Source organism: Orussus abietinus, unplaced genomic scaffold (genome assembly GCF_000612105.2).
Source record: "Orussus abietinus isolate OABI.00-Male unplaced genomic scaffold, Oabi_2.0 scaffold279, whole genome shotgun sequence".
Classification (NCBI taxonomy): Eukaryota; Metazoa; Arthropoda; class Insecta; order Hymenoptera; family Orussidae; genus Orussus; species Orussus abietinus.
In genome coordinates this window covers 39,656-59,379 of record NW_019394448.1, presented here as the reverse complement: position 1 = coordinate 59,379, position 19,724 = coordinate 39,656, and the positions used below count along the sequence as shown (strand labels likewise).

General features: G+C 41.9%; 1 protein-coding gene and 1 non-coding gene across 5 annotated transcripts; both read left to right on the top strand.

Moving 5' to 3' along the window:
• Window positions 1-862: 862 nt before the first annotated feature.
• Window positions 863-944, top strand: Trnas-aga. The gene has a single exon. It is a non-coding gene; the product is annotated as a tRNA-Ser (tRNA).
• Window positions 945-3,994: 3,050 nt separating this feature from the next.
• LOC105699582 (alanine--glyoxylate aminotransferase 2-like) lies at window positions 3,995-19,375 on the top strand. 4 transcript variants are annotated; one of them, XM_012424715.1, is made up of 9 exons: window positions 3,995-4,082; window positions 6,463-6,543; window positions 9,918-10,036; window positions 11,372-11,606; window positions 13,107-13,200; window positions 13,288-13,496; window positions 14,319-14,544; window positions 18,093-18,491; window positions 18,677-19,375. In XM_012424715.1, the coding sequence occupies exons 2-9, from the start codon at window positions 6,479-6,481 to the stop codon at window positions 18,782-18,784; spliced, it is 1,455 nt and encodes a 484-aa protein (XP_012280138.1). In that variant the 5' UTR covers window positions 3,995-4,082; window positions 6,463-6,478; the 3' UTR covers window positions 18,785-19,375. The 4 variants fall into 4 exon arrangements, with proteins under 4 accessions (XP_012280138.1, XP_012280136.1, XP_012280137.1 ...); XM_012424713.1 differs by lacking the exon at window positions 3,995-4,082 and adding an exon at window positions 5,740-5,870; XM_012424714.1 differs by lacking the exon at window positions 3,995-4,082 and adding an exon at window positions 5,877-5,969.
• The last annotated feature ends 349 nt before the right edge of the window (window positions 19,376-19,724 follow it).

Below are 19,724 nucleotides of genomic sequence, written 5' to 3'. Positions count from 1 at the left end.
ATGAAAGAATTAAGCACTAAGGCAACGATACGTCTTTGCACGATTGAAGGATCCTGCGAAAAAATTCAGTCGACTTTCCGTTGCGCGAAACAATAGCTCAATTTTTTTTTTCCTCTCACGCAAACTCAGGGGAAATTGTCGATTAGGGTGAGCAAATCGAGTGGCCCGCTCTATGCATATATAATTAAAAAAAAAATGTGGATATTATTAAGAACGATGCGAAATGCGATCTCTGCGTGGCGTAGAGAGATAGATCAGGTATCGCCCTTTCTGCGATTGCGTTAGCAGGTAAGGTCGGTCATTATTCTCACTAAGGTTATTATAATGGCATCGTAATCGTGAATATTGTGGAGTGGATCTATTTACGAGTATCGTTGATGTAATCAAATGTGTTCTGAGTGAATTTTAATAGAACACTTTAAATCGGTCGTTCGACTCATTTTCTTACCCGAAACTCTCCTAAGCGACCATTTTTCTACTTCCTCCTTCCATGAACATAACTTTATTTACCAGCCTAAATATAAAGTCGCATGTACGTAAACATACAACTCGAAAATAGAATGAAATATTAAAAAGGAATTAACTTTGTTCCAGTCAATACAGAAATTTTGTTGTAAAAGCGAATGAATTTAAATCTTCAATGTGGTTTTTCGCAAGGTCAGATCATTTTAATTTACTGTATTTCATTTATTTTTCAATTTGGTTAGATATTATAAACGGTAGTGTTCCGATTGAATCGAAATAGGATTATAGTAGCGTGTATAATATATAGTATAGTAGGGTAGAAGCGTTAGGTATTAATTTTATTTAATTTGTACAATTTACTGGATTTGTAATAGTTATACAGAGTAGTATACAAGAAGCAGTCGTGGCCGAGTGGTTAAGGCGTCTGACTAGAAATCAGATTCCCTCTGGGAGCGTAGGTTCGAGTCCTACCGACTGCGATGTCGATTACTTTTTTTTATTTACTAATACCGACATCACAGCTTATGAAAAAGATTATATATTTTTATTTATATAAATTAATAAAGACCGGCATAAATTTATCACGAGTAATATAAATCGTCTTATTAAAAGTAACACAATTCTCCCGACATTTGTATTTATTGATTTATAATTTTAGAGAATGTCTGAATAGATATAAAGTAGCCCACATGTTTCTTAATGAGCGGTCATTACCGAAAGTGATTAAAAATCCATTTCCAATTAGTCCAAGACGTAATTACAAAGATAAAAGGAACGAGTATTCTATGTTAATAGTAAAGGTCATTTTTATTCAGGTTTATTGTTTAAAATGATAGTGCACGTAAAATTAGAATCGATTAATTCGACTAATAACTTTTTCATACTTATTGTTGACTTTGCATTATATTAGTGGGGTTCAACTTGCTCATATTCGGTGAGAATTGTTAATCGTTTAGCTTGAGTTGGTCATTTACATGATTATATTCTAGCTATCTTGCATTTCCATCGTACTATTACTCACGGCGGTGCATACTGATTTATTGCGTTTGCCGCTCAATCACTCTGCGTGGGCTGATTAATCATATTTGGCGTTATCACTGTGAGCCGTCCACGAGTCCCTGTTAAATCAACTGTACAAATAGCTCCCGTAAATGTCTGATTCCACGGAAGGAACTTAGTCTAGTACTTTGCCATTGCGCAACCCACGTGTTCAGCAGACAACGAAACGAAATAGCCGAAAGCCCACTCGCGTCATATTAATATCTTTCATCACCATGGCGAATAACTCTCATCAATACAAATGTCAGTGTCAGGATGAGCGAGTAACGCGAGTTATCGTTACGATGTCATTCCGAAGGAAATATAATTTGACATTCGACCGTATAATGAAAATGACGTTACGGTCATTTAGTGATGTCGCCGAACTATGACACAATAATGAGGCGCCATAAATGCTCCGAAAATTGGCTATAAAGACCGATTAGTGTCGGTCTGTGAATTATTTATGTACGTCCAAAGCCACCCGGTGATTAATCCCAGTGAAATTGTCGCCGTTAAAAATATTTCGAGTCATTAAAATGCAGTTACCCGTATTAATCTGAAAGGTAATAATAGGTGATCAAATTTCTCCGATACAGGATGATCGTTTCTAATTTTCGACAAGTGCAACGTAATAATAGGTGATCAAATTTCTCGAATAAAGGATGCTCGTTTCTAATTTCAGGCGAGTTTCTCACGCAACGACAGAATTGGGACAAGTGGCTAATTAAGTGAGGAGCTATAATCGGTTCAACCGCAAATATATGCTCACCTTTTTCTGCCCGATTTACCGTCACGAACGATATGAGTCGCCTCTTATCACGACTGCACGCGCTGCCCACTTACGCGTACATTCGAAATGGAAAAATGAAACCTCCCCTTCCTCTGTCTACACAATCGAGTTTGTGAACGCGAAATAAAGCAAAGTAAATTTTCCACGGCGTCGCGCAATTGGCGAGGAGGCAAATGGTACAACTTTCCGCGACTGCAGATGCATTGACATTTTTCCTTCGGTCCGACGATCAAGCGCACTCGCCGCTATCTTTTATCAATATCGTGCGCGTTCGCAGCCTCCACGAGCGGAGCAACCAAAAAATGTAAAAAAATCCACTTAAATCGTATAAAATTTTGAGTTAATAATATCAATTCGATTAGATAAAAATAGTTAACATTCTCAATAATTATGAAAAAAATATAAAAAAATCCACTTAGATCGTATAAAATTTTTAGTTAATTATATCCATTCTCTTAGATAGAAATAGTTAACATTTTCAATCATTATGAAAAAGAAAGATTATCGCTATCTTTCATCAATATAGTGCGCGTTCGCAGCCTCCACGAGAGGAGCAACCTAAAAATATAAAAAAATCCACTTAGATCGTATACAATTTATAGTTAATAATATCAATTCTCTTAGATAAAAATATTCAACATTCTCAATCATTATGAAAAAGAAAGATTATCGCTATGTTTCATCAATATCGTGCGCGTTCGCAGCCTCCACGAGCGGAGCAACCTAAAAATGTAAAAAAATCCACTTAAATCGTATAAAATTTTCAGTTAATAATATCAATTCTCTTAGATAAAAATAGTCATCCTCAATCATTATGAAAAAGAAATATTACCCTTATCTTTTATCAATATCGTATGCGTGCGCAGCCTCCACGAGTGGAGCAACCTAAAAATGTAAATAAATCCACTTAAATCGTATAAAGTGTCCAGTTAATAATATCAATTCTCATAGATAAAATTAGTTAACATTCTCAATCATTATGAAAAAGAAAGATTATCGCTATCTTTCATCAATATCGTGCGCGTTCGCAGCCTCCACGAGCGGAGCAACCTAGAAATGTAAAAAAATCCACTTAAATCGTATAAAACATTCAGTTAATAATATCAATTCTCTTAGATCAATATATTCAACATTCTCAATTATTATGAAAAAGAATGATTACCTATGAATTTTATTACAACTCGCAGGGAACAAGTGGTTGACTGGTGATTAGGATCTGTTCGCGGCAGCTTGGAGTACCTAGTGAACTAGATCGTAGTCGAAGACAAACGGAATCGAGGCTGGGGGCCAATGAATACGATAAGTGCGTACATACGATTATACACACTTTTACGGCCCCACTATCGACGCAAGGCTCATTGTCGCCCGATTGCCACGTAATGACGATCACGTGCTCGTCATTTGCCCCGTCCACGTGCTGCCTGTACGAACATCTACATCGAGCTGCGTGATTTCCCGTACCTCCTGGGCTTTCTTCAAGGCTGCTGCACACCATCACGTGCGACCTGCACTTGTGCAGTCATTCAAGTGGAGCGCCGTGATTTTCCCTGCCGAGTTAACCAATTACTGCCAATGGCCGAGAGGTGCACCCATTAGCTGCCAATCGGGTCAGCTCGCAAAGCAACTGGTCGTAATCGGTTACTACCGACCGACAAATTCCCTCTTCGGTCCATGAAAAGTGGATAGGTGATAAACGACGCGATAGCGCCCGTCATCGATCAGGGGTGATCGTCAGGGCTATTGAGATCAAGATGACGCATTCGTGATAAGGTCTACCGTCAAAATGGTAATATGTAAATTTCGGATGTTTTTTTTTTTTACTTTTCAAGGAATTCGCTCTTATTTATAATTTGCATTCATAATCAAAGTGAGATCTTTTTAGCCTATAAATTTAGTTGGCATATTGATTTTTGAAAATAAGGGACTCTTGCTGGGGCGTTGAAAAATGTTTACAGGTCGAAGTGTTGGTCATTTCTATTAATAAGAAGGATACTGGGGATTCCTAGGAATACTTTGAAATTTCTGAAATTGATTACGTCGCAAATTTGTGCGATTTTGACGGGTCTAAAGTTGCCGCGATTGATAAGGGAAGGGAAGAGATAATTTAGAATTAATTAATAAAGGTGATTTCTGTTAATAAGACGGATACTGAGGATTCATAGGAATACTTCAAAATTTCTAAAATTGATTAAGTCGCAAATTCGTGGGATTTCGGCCGGTCTAAAATTGCCGCGATTGATAAGGGAAGGGAAGAGATAATTCAAAATTAATTAATAAAAGTGATTTCTATTAATAAGACGGATACTGAGGATTCCTAGGAATACTTTGAAATTTCTAAAATTGATTAAGTCGCAAATTTGTGCGATTTCGGCCGGTCTAAAGTTGCCGCGATTGATAAGGGAAGGGAAGAGATAATTTAGAATTAATTAATATAAAGGTAATTTCTGTTAATAAGAAGGACACTGGGGATTCGTAGGAATACTTTGAAATTTCTCAAAATTGATTAAGTCGCAAATTCGTGCGATTACGGCTGGTCTAAAGTTGCCGCGATTGATAAGGGAAGGGAAGAGATACTCTTATGGGGAAAAGAGGTCCGCTATCGCGACACCGTGCAAGCTTTATTTGTTCAACAATATCCAGCTCGAGTCCGCGTGTATCTGGATGTACGAGATCATCGGCTAGAGCCGATAAAAGAGGCCATTACGTCCGGCGTCATACGATCACATGTGAAACGAGCCCCCTTCACGTGACAACGTTATCGGACCCAGTGGCGCTCATTGGACCCCCTCGTCGACCCCTTAACGATCTCAAAACTCCATAATTGGCAGATAAACTGCCAACCTATTTCTAAAAAATCCGATGAATCCTGTACCGAGCTATACGAACTTAAATTATTAGAAAAAAACTGTAGGAAACAATTACTGTTCCTAACCGTGTCAGAAATCAATTCCGATAAATCAGGGCGCGAATATAGCATTTCTGGGAAGAAGTGTGCCTAAATGCCGAGGCCAAGGTACACGGAAATATTTAAATGCGGTATCTTGTTATTATTTAATTAACCCAGATAGCGGTGACGTGGGCAGCTTCAGGTCGCGGCGCCAGCATAACTCAAAAGCCTATTTTGTGGACCGTGGAATTATCGCGCGACCCTTATCTTTCGTGCTCCCTGGGTGATTCTCGATCCCAATGTTTGATCCCCGATTATTCCCGCGTCTGTTATTTCGGAACACGATCTTGCGTGTGCCGAGAGCGAGCGCGTATCGCTGCGAGTTGAGTAACTCGAGCGTCGCCTATCGCGGTAATTGCGATCCCGGCTGGGGAGCGGGAGGGAGAGAGAGGGAGCGCTAGGCGCCCCCGCGGGTGCGAGAGAGAGGCAGCGATCGGGACTACCGGAGTCAAATGCGCGCGCAGGTCCCGTTCCTTTTTTTCCCGCCAATGGTAGGTAGCTATATATGACGTCACCGGAATAAATCTTGCCACTCAGCTGACGGCATTCGGAAGCCGAGTAATCGGGACCTCCCTCTCGCTCTCTCGCCTCCTTCCTTCTTCTTCTTCTTCTTCTTCGAGGTCTAAGGTACGCTCTTGCCGGCACTTCCGGCGCCCTGCTAGTCTCCTTTGACGCCCTTTACGGTCCGAGCCTCTTTCCCATATTCCCTCTGACTTCGAAGTGCAGGTACTTCGCGCTCTAAAGCATATTTCCAAGCGCAATTACCACGCGTAAGAGGCCTGTAGTAATTCCGGGTATATTAATTGAATTAACGGGTCGTTCTTTTTTTCATTTCGGGGCATAAGGCCGACAATGCGGCGAGCTGTAAGAGTACGTTCTGCGCGCGTCATCAATGGCGGCCGGTCTCTGGTAGGATCGTGGTGACGTTTGATTTTAACGAGCCTCGTATCGCGCCGAGCGGGAGTAATGAGAGAGTTTAATGAGGATCGTTCGTCGATGTCCTCGCGGGCTTTTCGAGCGCATTTACGATACGTTTACGAGACGCGGCCGCGTCGGGCTTGTCATACGGCGTGATATAAGCCCGCGGTAAGAGTGCCCGGCGCCACACCGGGACGCCAATTAGCACCGATCGATCGCTGCCGATCGATCGATCGAGGACCCCGATACAGGCTTATTCGGGTCTACTGAAAAAGATTAAGCTTTTTTCCTTCGCTTGCAGACACCTCTGCATCAAGATGCTCGACAATTTGGAACAGATGCCCAAGAGCGACACCATCAAGCTGCGCGAAAGACACATCGGGTAAGTGAAAAAGAAAATGTGGAAATTATTTAATAGGAAATTAATCGTTCATTGATTTGGGTTTTAATTCGTCATATAGATGGGCTTTTGTTGGTAATGTGACTTAATTCTCATTTTTTCGTCGAAGGGACTGGATATGTGAATCAATTTTTAATGGATGTCGTACGTGAGTATTAGGATCAAGATCGTGAGGTGTCGTCAAAATTATTTGTTAGGGGCAGTGTCGTCAAAATTATTTGTTAGGGGCAGTCATCAAAATTATTTGTTAGGGGCAGTGTCGTCAAAATTATTTGTTAGGGGCAGTGTCGTCAAAATTATTTATTAGGGGCAGTGTCGTCAAAATTATTTGTTAGGGGCAGTGTTTTTCTTTTAGTTGGGATGTAAGTGTGCTTTCGTGGTACGGTTTTGTAGAAATGTTGCAAGTGATAAGTGCGTCGTGGAATCGTTGTTTTCCACTGATGGAGGATGTATTAGACACTAATTACGCTCAAGAATGTAGAGAAAGTTTGTGATTACTATCAATGGTCATACCGTAATTCTCCTCGGTAGCATACCTGCGTAAGTATGAGTACTTTATTGACAAGTGAATTAGGAATAGAATCTTTTTACTTTTCCATGTCGAGGTATCGAAGTTAAGGTAACGTTATTCGAGATGACTGGAATAAAAGTTACCGTAGTTACTTATTGCGCGGGAATGAACTTATTCAAAATAATTTTAACGTATCTATACAAATAGTTGATCACCGTTTTCTGCGTATTATTATATCATGGTATCGATAAATATTCATATTCGTATAAAAGTTACACATTTCATGAATTTCTTTGTCAAGAGGAGCGACTTCGCTTATCAATTGTGACTATTAAGGGTTTAAGGAGATTCTCGGACAAACATGTAAATTTTCCATTTTTGATTACTCGCTGTTTGCGGGGGTAGTTGATTTTGAGGTTTATTTAGATATCTAGAGCTCTTTAGATCTCTCTATTCTTTGTCAAGAGGAGCAATTTCGCTTATCAGTTGTCTCTTAAGAGTTTAAGGAGATTCTCGGACAAACATGTAAATTTTCCATTTTTGATTACTCGCTGTTTGCGGGGGTAGTTGATATTGAGGCTTATTTAGATATCTAGTTGAACTTTATCTTCAAGCCTGAGCTTAGATAAATTTTATACATTTCGGAAAACCATTTAAAGGTCTATGCTGCGAGTCGCGAATTCGACGATTGCAGACTCCTCCAATCTCCAAGGTGGTTTAATGGCCACTTTTACGAAGGAACTTTACGGCGTCGAAGTTCGCCTGTTTAATTCGTAGGAAGTTTTATCGTACTATTTATTGGACCAAGACTGAATTACAGCGTGCAACCATTGTGTAATTTTCCAGAAAACACGTGAACGAAAAGTGCTCTCCAAATCTTTGTATTCGCGTAATGGATATCGAGAAGTCCTTCGACATTCTCTGTTACAAAACTCATGAAAAAATATCTGAAATTAAAACAGTCTATTATCCTGCTGAATAAATTGCAGAACTATCACGGAATTTCACGTAGGAAATAATTCATACTGTACCAGCAATATTTTTACATTATTTACAAAAATTATCTACCACGAAAACTGGACTTTTAGAGGTCGCAGTATTCTCCCGGTCTGCGGACTTTTCCGAAAAATGTCCCCGCGTAATTTCCATCGCTTATTCCCGCCAGAGAATGTCGGAAACCGCGACTCTTTTTCATCCCTCATGAACGGCAGAATTATCAGGGCATATCACGTAGGAAATAGTTCATTCTACGCTAGCAATATTTTAAACACATGTATGAAAATCATATACCACGAAAACTGGGCTTTTAGGATCCGCAGTTTTCTCTCGGTCAGCGGACTTTTCCGAAAAATGTCCTCGCGTAATTTCCATCGCTTATTCCCACGAGAGAATGCCGGAAACCGCGACTCTTTTTCATCCCTCATGAACGGCAGAATTATCAGGGCATATCACGTAGGAAACAGTTCATTTTACGCTAGCAATATTTTAAACACATTTATGAAAATCATATACTACGAAAACTGGGCTTTTAGGACCCGCAGTTTTCTCTCGGTCAGCGGACTTTTCCGACAAATTTCCTCGGGTGATTTCCATCTGTTATTCCCGCGAGAGAATGTCGGAAACCACGATTCTTTTTCATCCCTCGTGAACGGCAGAATTATCAGGGCATATCACGTAGGAAATAGTTCATTCTACGCTAGCAATATTTTAAACATATTCATGAAAATCATGTACCACGAAAACTGAGCTTTCAGGGCCCACAGTTTTCTCTCGGTCAGCGGACTTTTCCGAAAAGTTTCCTCGGGTGATTTCCACCGCTTATTCCCGCGAGAGAATGTCGGAAACCACGATTCTTTTTCATCCCTCATGAACGGCAGAATTATCAGGGCGTATCACGTAGAGAATAGTTCATTCTACGTTCCCAATATTTTTATATTATTTATACAAACTATCTACCACGAAAACTGGGCTTTTAGAGCCCGCAGTTTTCTCTCGGTCAGCGGACTTTTCCGAAAAATTTCCTCGGGTGATTTCCACCGCTTATTCCCGCGAGAAGGTGGTCGGTGGGGACGGTGGCTCTTTTTCATCCCCCAACTTGGCGAGTTAGGGGGAAGATTTACGTGGGTCCAATTCCACGGGGCGTAAAGCGCGTTTCCATGGCGGTTAGCTCATTATCATGTTAAACGGTTCCGCGAGTGCTCCACCGGTTATCGGACGTCGCTCGGGTCATCCGATAACACGGTGACATCGTCGAACTGATCGCCGAGGTCGATTAGCATATTATCGCGGCCACCCCGCCGAATTTTCGATAAAATTCCACGTTGACCGGTATCATCCTGCGTGGATGTATATCGCGACAATGACTGATCGCGATGACAACCGTTCCTTCGGGCTTTGTTTTATCTGCGCCAATAATACGACTGTCAGCTGATACTGACGCCACCGAGTTAATGATGCCGAAAAACAACGAAAGAGCCACTTTTACGTTTTATCTAAGCCTTGATGATTTAGGGCCGGTAATATATCAATTTTGGAAAATATTACACTTTTTAATCGGCCCGATAAGGACGCAGTGGAATGACCACACACGAGTGTTGCGTTATTTTTGACTGTTACATACTTGTCAATGTCGTTGGGAAAAAGTGAATTGGACTCCCCGTGATGTATGAACTACCTGTCGGTTATTTGTTTTATTGCGGCCAATAATCCGATTACGAAGTGATAGGGACGTCGGTGTTCCGGGCTGAATATATAAAACGATGTTTTCTACATTTCAACGATACTTTAATAAATATATTTACCGTTCAATAAAAGTTGAATAGAAAAATGTGTTTCCTTTGTACAGGCATTCCTGCAAGTTGTTCTACAGATCCAATCCGCTTAAGATCGTCAGAGCCGAGGGTCAATACATGTACGATGAGAATGGAGAACGTTATTTGGATTGCATCAACAATGTAGCCCATGGTAATATTTTATTTCTAAATATTTAAAAGTAACACCGAGTATCGCTAGGAGCGGCGACTGATCTTAAAATGATCACTTATGTTGTCATTCAGTCAGTATATGATTTTCTTTTCTATGTATTAAGTTTCACGTGCATCTTAATTCTTGACTCCTCGCCAGTAGATGAAGTTACGTAAAGTGCGAACTAACTTAGAAGCCCCTTTGCCAACAGCTCTCGTCATTTTGCAATCGATGACCCCCAGGTCATCAGGGGCTGCTTTAGCACTTTGTACTCATCTCGGATAAGTCTTAGACTTAGCTCCATTTCTTGATACCGACAACCATTTCCGATTATCTCACAATTTATGGACAATGACAGATATCTAGATGAAATATTGGTCATTAATCACAAGGACACAATAGCCGCGAAGATGTTGCTACGTGTAACCATAAATATAAATCCACGGTTATGATAAAATATTGCTAATAACTCGTTGCCGTCTTCAAGGTATTCCTTCGCAAGTCTCTAGTTCATTTGATTATATTATCGAAGGCCTTCAAGAAGCGCAATCGATGACATAATCGCTTTGGCTGCCGGGTTAAAAATAGTTTTAAAAAAATTCTAGTTTCTTACGGTTCTTAAATTAATTCCCCGAGAAGTAACCAGCTCACAACTGGGCGGCCAAGAAAATACTTTGCATAAATCAGCGAGCAATTAATTTTAATGACATGTACTTAGACATCATTTAACGGATAACGCAACCGGTAACGTTGAGCAGGTTTCAATAGTTACGGAAACACGTGTCCTTAAAGCTTTATCGCCGTACTTGAAAGAATTTCTTGTATTAATACATTATTATCGCATTCTTCGGTATGCACACACATAAGAAGGTGCAAGTGAAAGGAGCAACGTCACAGAATATAGCGCACAAACGACGTATAACATAATTTTAGCAATTTTTATCAGTTATGAGGACCTTACTCCGCGAGTAATATCGTTGTTACAGTGAAACACCGAAATCTGGAGAATGTCGACTTTCACTGGTGAATGTCAACATTCACATAATCGCTTCCTGTATGTCCGAAATATTTGCTAAATACCCTTATTTCTGACTTACACCGGTAAATGTTGACATTCACCGGTGTGTGATTGTCGACACACACTGGAGAGGGTCCGAATGTACAACAATGTAATGAAATATTCGATCTTTCACCGACGTATTTTGTATTTGTTGACATTCACCGGTGAAAGTCGCCATTCTCCAATTTCGGTAATTCACGGTAACATCGTCATTAATCAACGATCTCGGCCATTGGTACGTGAAATTCTAACGTTAAATATTGATGATTCCGCAGTCGGTCACTGTCATCCTCACGTCGTCCGAGCCGGTCAGCAACAAATGGCCCTGCTGTCGACTAACAGTCGATTCCTACATGACAACCTGGTGACATGTGCTCGCCGGTTGACCTCGCTGCTTCCGGAATCATTGTCGGTCTGCTTCCTGGTGAACTCCGGAAGCGAAGCGAACGACTTGGCCCTGCGCCTAGCGGAGGCGCACACGGGCCAGAAGGACGTCATCGTTTTGGATCAGTAAGTTGTCGGTGTACAAGCGACTGTGAAGCCCGTCCAAGAAGATCCAAAGGGACCAACGCGATACGTCCGTCCTCCTTCCGCGGCAGGATCCGAAAGATGCAAGGACATCCTGAAGTGACCCTTCAGGGCCCTTCCTGCGATTCGCCGTTTCGCTTCTTCGCTCGCGCCTCCACCCTATAAGCGATCTCGCTCGTTTCTTTCGTCCCCGGGAAATCCGACTAATTTCTAACGATCCCCCGATTAATTCCATTCCTTTCCGATTCCCCAGCAAAAACTGAGGAATATTCCTAACCACCGTATCGTGACCAGGAAATGTTTCATGTACACTTTCGTAAAAACGAAACTCGTGGAGAGGGAGAAAATCGGCTTCGTAAATCTCGCTTGGATCGTGAATGGCTGGGAAACGAATGAATGCGCACTTTTTATGAGATTTCCTGGACAGCCAACGAAAGGATCGCGATCCTCGACGATCTTTGTGACGGACGCTGATATCGCCCCGATACACCTGACATTGCTTCTTATCAGACTTTGCAGCAGGAGACACTTCCAGAGTGCAAGACTAATCAATGTGGGTCTCTTTTTTCCTGTTTACAGCGTGCCTTGAGAAAAGGAGGATGCCACGAGGTAAACCGCGAACCCTACGGCGAAGGACGACCGCACGCGTTTCCCTTCCGCCTTGGCGGAAGCGGATCACCCCACATAAATCCTCTTGTCATTTTAGGTGACACGCACGCACGACGATGTATGTGACGTATGCTATAGACAAGAACCCGTCATTCCGTTTCCCGTTCGGTACTCAGGTGGTCCGGATGTTCCGGACCAGTTCGGGATCGAGTTAGCGAGAATGCTGGCGTGGTTTGATTCCCAACAGGTCGATAATCAGGATGCACATCCTGGATATCTGTGTGGTATCTGCGACGAAGCATTAAATTCAACGTTTTGGAAAGTACCTATTAGACGTACCTAGGAATTAAAGGGAGGGAATTAAAGAAAGCGCGCGGGCATTCTCGATGATCGCAATGACGACGATGATTTAGCGGAGATTTGTTGTTATGGGAACTCGACGTCCGGGAGAATTTCGGAATCTGCGAATGTAAATGGGCTCGTTGTAAGTTAAGTAAGAAGTGTACAGATGTATTATAGGTAATTCCAGGTGGTAAGTGAAATTTCAGAGTGGTCTCAGGGGAGAAGATGTATTTAATTCGCGGTTTTATGGGGTGGCCAATGGCGGAGATTCCGAAGTTTCACGGATGCGAGGGTCCTGGCGAAGTGCTCTCGTGGGGATCAGCCATTTCAGCGGACACCTCGCGCAAACTTGCAGACTCTGAAGTGCGAAAGCTCCAGGGATCTCTAATGTATCACCTTTCAGGCGCGCGATTCGTTCTTACAGAAATGTCCTCGAAGCTCACGATGTCGAGGTCCTCTCTCGTCTAATGATTAAGTCAGCTGACAAAACTGCGAGGAGCTGTCCTGATCGTGGGTCTTCTTCTTTTATAGCGCTTATCATGGACACCTGACCACGATGATCGACATTTCGCCGTTCAAGTTCAATCAGCCCAAGGGGACCGGGAAGAAGGACTGGGTTCACGTGGTAGGGAAATTATTTAATATTCGTAATTTGTAAAAATAAACGGATCGCGAGGGGTGTAGTAACTCTAGGTATCTTTCGAAATTTCAGGCACCGTGTCCGGACATTTATCGTGGTAAATACCGGGATGTGGATCACCCCGAAGAGGACCTGGGCGTGAAGTATGCCGAGGACGTGAGGAAAATCTGCAAAGATGTCAAAGCTGCCGGACGAGGAGTCAGAGCTTACATAGCCGAAAGCCTCGTGTCCGTGGGCGGACAAATTCTGCCTCCTAAAAATTATTTTAGGAACGTTTACAAGTGAGTCCAATTATCATTTTTTTTATCGGGCCACGTTACTACTAATCGAAGGTAATTTTCCGCAAGAGGTAACACGAGAACGGGTTGGCAAGACACAACGAATTGGCGAGACACGTGTTGGCAACTGTTATGCTTTCACCTCCTCGTCAGTCGAAAGAGCCAATTATCTCCAAGGAGAAAAATTATAACTTTAACAAAAGAACGTAGCTGCGATATTATTTCATAATTTCCAATTCATTGCTAAAATACGCGGAGGTTAATATTGGCCGACAAGACGTCGAATCGAAGGTTTGCACTATTTCGCGGGAACCGGGGTCGAGTTCAAATTGTCAATGTTTGACGCGAAGAGCGAATTTACGCAATTTAATCAATCATAAATATTATAGAGGGGTAGATGCGAGCAGGAGGAAAATCAGGATACGCGGAATCGAGGAGCTTTATATTCCCTGGAATTATTAACGGGGCTACAAAAAGCAGCTGAAATAAAATACAAATTTTTAATTTCACTCGAATTCTCATTAAAAATCGGTACATTCGATATTATATAGGTTTTATAGGTAAATAAATCCTAGATAAATTTGCGGCACTGGTCGGAATTTTTCTTTTCTGGATCCTTTTCAAATAGTTTATCAGAGAGCAATATTCGCCGAAGTTTCGCGATCTCTAGGAAGTATGTACGAAAGCAGTAGAAGAAAGTAGGAAGACGCGAGAAGTAAAGTACCTGGGCGACGTTTTGTCTCCCACTTCCTTCTCTCGAGTTAAGAGCCGTCGATGTTTCGCAAACTTCCCCTAAACTTTCGCGTTCTCTATGGCTCCTTGCAGATATGTTCGCGAAGCTGGGGGAGTGTGCATCGCGGACGAGGTGCAAGTCGGTTTTGGGAGAGTCGGCAGTCACATGTGGGCGTTTCAACTTTACGGGGAGGACGTCATCCCGGACATCGTGACTCTTGGCAAACCCATGGGAAATGGACACCCCGTGGCTGCGGTGGTCACCACTCAAAAGATCGCCGCCAGTTTCCGGGACTCCGGGATCGAGTATTTCAATACGGTGAGCATCCTCCGAGAAGAGAAAAGTGCAGCCCCAAAAACATTCCAGCATTATCACAGGCGGCTAAAAAGTTCCTACTCTCCTCCCTCCTAGAGAAATCGTCGACTGGACGCAATTTTTCTTGGTCTACGGCAATTCTTTTCCAATCAAAATTCATTCCTCGTTAACTTTCAATACGTTCCATCTCACATAGCTGCAGACCCACCCCCAACTTCAAGTAATTCGGTAGAGTTCATCAAAATATTCGGTTCATTTTCTAAGATATTCCCGAAAATTAACAAAACCAATCTCACGAACCAGAATCATTTCAGTCGATCGAAGCTAGTGATCGAAACGAGGATTCATTGGAAAATCAGGGAAAACGATTTCCATCTCTGAGAACCGATTGTCTTTGATTTTATATGATAAACAATTGCAATTTGGTAGCGAGGGCCTTCGGTCTTAAAATTGTGACGGTATCTTGATAATTTCAGACGATTTCCAGCTGATTTCCACATGATTTCGAAATCAACTTTAACGCTCGCGCGTTAAAGTCGATGATTTCCTGAATACCTCCTCGCATCGAAAAGTTCGTCCAATCGGAACGTTTTCGAAATCTAACCAAATGCGATCAGACGATTTTGTTCGCCAAACAAATTCTTTTCCGTATGTAGCATGACGTTTCTCGTTAAAAGATTAAGGAAATTTCTTTTTGCAAGGAAATGGGACGATTGAATTTAATGTGTAGAAGGGCCGGATTACTTTACTGGGAAATCAGCGAAAACGATTTCCATCTCTGAGAACCGATTGCCTTTGATTTTATATGATAAACAGTAATGCAATTCGGTAACGAGGGCCTTCGGTCTTAAAATTGTGACATTATTTTGATGATTTCCGACGATTCCAAAATGATTTCCACATGACTTCAAGCGTAAAGTCCATGATTTCCTGAGTGAATACCTCCTTGGATCGAAAGGTTCGTCCAATCGGAACGTTTTCGAAATCTAACCAAATGCGATCAGACGATTTTGTTCGCCAAACAAATTCTTTTCCGTGTGTAGCATGACGTTTCTCGTTCAAAGATCCAAGACATTTCTTTCTGCAAGGAAATGGGACGATTGAATTTAATGTGTAGAAGGGCCGACGGATTACTTTACTGGGAAATCAGCGAAAACGATTTCCATCTCTGAGAACCGACTGCCTTTGATTTTATATGATAAACAGTAATGCAATTCGGTAACGAGGGCCTTCGGTCTTAAAATTGTGACATTATTTTGATGATTTCCGACGATTCCAAAATGATTTCCACATTACTTCAAGCGTAAAGTCCATGATTTCCTGAGTGAATACCTCCTTGGATTGAAAGGTTCGTCCAATCGGAACGTTTTCGAAACCTAACCAAGTGCGATCAGACGATTTTGTTCGCCGAACAAATTCTTTTCCGTGTGTAGCATGACGTTTCTCGTTCAAAGATCCAAGACATTTCTTTCTGCAAGGAAATGTGACGATTGGAAATCCTTCGATTGGGGTTTAATTTGTAGAAGGGCCGACGGATTGCGGCGCGCTTTGGGGCAGCGATACGAAATACAGGAATCGGTTTCCCCGAAAGTTCGCCCCGGATTCCGTCGGCAGACTTTGTTAGCCAATTCCGCGAGGAAGGCCCTAACGAACCCAGACTTTGGGACGATGTTTGTAAGCCGCGATCGATAGAGGAGCCTCGGGTTCACCGAGCTCTGTACACGAGTACACGCGCGCCCGGAATATTCCCGGGTTCGCGAGTACACGCTCCACATGAGCCCGTGCACGTTCAACTGCACGGGGGTGCACGCGTGCATCCCTGGCCGGAATGTTGACTAATACGAGCGCATTGTGTGTACCATGCATTATGCACGCCGGCTTTATTTACGGGCCGGCCGTCCGATCAGTGCATTTATCGCTGTTTAACCGACATCGATCCTACTGTCTTGCTTGGCCCATTTACCGACACCTTTACGCGCGCGTACACGCACTTCGGCGCAATATTCATGATCCGGCATCTGCTAGAAGAGGATTTTGGATTACCGTCCACAGGCCTCTGGATTGAAATCCCTAAGCGAAGACGCACAGAGAAATGGGCACCTTACCGCCAAAAAATTCAATATACGGTATATCTCGATAAGAGAAATTTATATACGCATAAAATTTCATTACACTTTCTGTCATTTATCTTGCACCCTGTAATCAATTTAAATTGGGACTGAGTTCAAATTTCGTTTGTGCCGAAGTGATGTCTGAATTTATCAGAGCGGTATGACAGCGTTTTTTGAGATGATGGAACGGTGGGGGTTCGTGGCAATATTTTATTTAAGATGATGTGCGGGCAAATAATGGAGTATACGGTATAACCTTTAAGCTTTAGAGAAGACATATATAGGTAAAAGGAATTTCACTATAATTCCCGTAATTTTCTTTTTTCTTCTGTGCAATGAATTTAAATCGGGAAGGGTTTTATATTTTATTTAGGACGAAGCAATGACTGAATTTATGAGTGGGTAGGTGATAGCATAACATTTCATTACACTTTCTGTCATTTATCTTGCACCCTGTAATCAATTTAAATTGGGACAGAGTTCACATTTCGTTTGTGCCGAAGTGATGTCTGAATTTATGAGAGCGGTATGACAGCGTTTTTTGAGATGATGGAACGGTGGGGGTTCGTGGCAATATTTTTTTCAAGATTATGTGCGGGAAAATAATGGAGTATACGGTATAACCTTTAAGCTTTAGAGAAGACATATATAGGTAAAAGGAATTTCACTATAATTCCCGTAATTTTTTTTCTTTTTTCTGTGCAATGAATTTAAATCGGGAAGGGTTTTATATTTGATTTAGGACGAAGCAATGACTGAATTTATGAGTGGGTAGGCGATAGCATTTTTTGAGAAGATGGGACGATGGGGGTTTCGTGGCAATATTTTATTCAAGATGAAGTGCGTGCTAGGAAATTCAATTTCGGTAGACCGAGAATGTATGCGAGCGTCTTCGTAGGCTTACAGGTTGTGGTTTAAATTTTCCCCTGACGTTTTACTGCCCCTGGCATCCAGCGCGGTTGACATTTGCGAGCTGTAACGACGGTCTCCACCGTATAAAAGACATTCCCATCTTGGCGATGTGTAACGATCTTTATAACGTCGTTATTGAGCTCGAAAGCCCGTGGATTACGGTACAGTAACTAGTGGACGGCATTTGGAGATACGAGCATTTCTTTCCCCGTTTTCCGGATAATCTGATAGAAGAGTCGTAAACTTTTCGCGTCGAAACCATCTACCCTCTCATTTCCTTCTTAATGCCTCCTCCTTCCCGGCAGCTTGGTCAGACCAGCCATCGAGGGCTAAGAAGTTAATGATAAGGAAAGCTGCACATATAGATAGTACATCTGGACCAAAATAATGTCCGACATCTCGGGATTGTTCCGAAGAGCTCATAAATATTAGGAAAAATATTCAATCTTTTGCTTTAACTTTATTCGACGTATTTATATTTTCGTAATAAATCCTGGAATTTTATTTCTTTTTTTTTTTTGTTTTCAGTACGGAGGAAATCCAGTGTCCTGTGCCGTGGCGAACGCGGTGATGGACGTGATCGAGGGTGAAAAGCTTCAAGAACATGCCCTCAAGGTGGGAAAACACCTTCTGAGTAAGCTGAGGAAATTGTCCGAGGTCTGGCTTATCATCGGCGACATTCGCGGGGTTGGACTCTTCCTGGGGATCGAGCTGGTCCGCGACAGGACGAAGAGGACCCCTGCGATAGCGGAAGCTGAGTATGTGGTATCCAGACTGAGAGAGATGCGGATATTGGTCAGCAGAGATGGTCCAGATTGCAACATCCTGAAGCTGAAACCGCCCATGGTCTTCGGCATAGAGGACGCTGATCACTTCATCACCGCTCTTGACCAGGTGCTTCGAGAGATCGAAATTAACGCCGATGAGGTAACTAAATCTTCTCAACACTCGATCGTTATTTCTCAACGGTATTTACAGAATCTATGACGCGTCGAGCGTGTCGATTGGTTTTTTAATTATCACAGGTTAATAAGAGCCGTTAAGAGTTCCGTTATCAATTAATTACTAAGATTATCGCCTTGTTTATGTAACCGATTGCGGTTTTGTTTCAGTCTCGCGAGACCAGGAACACCATTTTTAAAGCGGTTATCTCAACAGTCGACATGGATGCGGAGACCGTTGCCAATCAGGCGAAGCCACAACTCATTCGGGCGAATTGATGAATAAATGCAAACGGAGAACAATTTCACTAGTGGAGTAAACCGCGCACTAAACCAATTTTGATCCGGATGTATTTCAGGTGGAAAAGCCGCAACGGTGACGATTATTCTGTAACACGCGTTTCGTTTCTTGCCCCCGTCGAAACATTTACCCTTGACTGGATATTAAATGTCCGAAGCGGTTGAGAATATTGTTAACTGTTAATTAATCGTCCATGAACATGAATTTCTCGATGCAGATGCTATGGAAATCTTATTTTTATTTTATGTGTATTTCAACCGCCGTACAACGTTGTAATTTCGAGCTCTCTGTGTAACATCTGTTAATAACTGCGCGAATTTAATGAAGCTGTAAATAAAAATTTATATAGGATTAAAGATCTGTAAATAAGTAAGTTAGTATGTACTTGAATAGATTTAGAATTAAATGAGTAGAATTATAGAGTTAGGCATGCTACACATGGTTAGGGATAACGTAAGTTGACTTGATCGTCATGTCTTTATTATGTCATCGAATAAGAGAAGTTGCTATCTCGTATTGTTACGTTCAGCAAAAAAATAAAAAATAAAAGATGGCCAGATGCGAATCCATTTCCGATTTTTGTAACCCTACACCTCCGATCTGTGATTTTATTGCTTTTTTCTATAACGTCGATTGTTTCACTATCAGTGGTGGAGTTTGCGCTCGTACATTATCGACAGGAAAATATTTTGTTTTCGAGTGGATTGAGGTTACCAGAAGCACTGTTATCTTTCAATTTTATAATTGTAATTCTTCCTCCGTCGAGCTAAAAATACCGATGACATCTGGAATATTACTGTTCGCACTGTCGCGAAAAATAAATTAAAACCACGTTAGTTATGATCCTTCTAAGCTTTGATAATCACGTCTGACCAGAAATTCCGTTAATGTCGCATCCAATTTGCGTCAATCCTAATC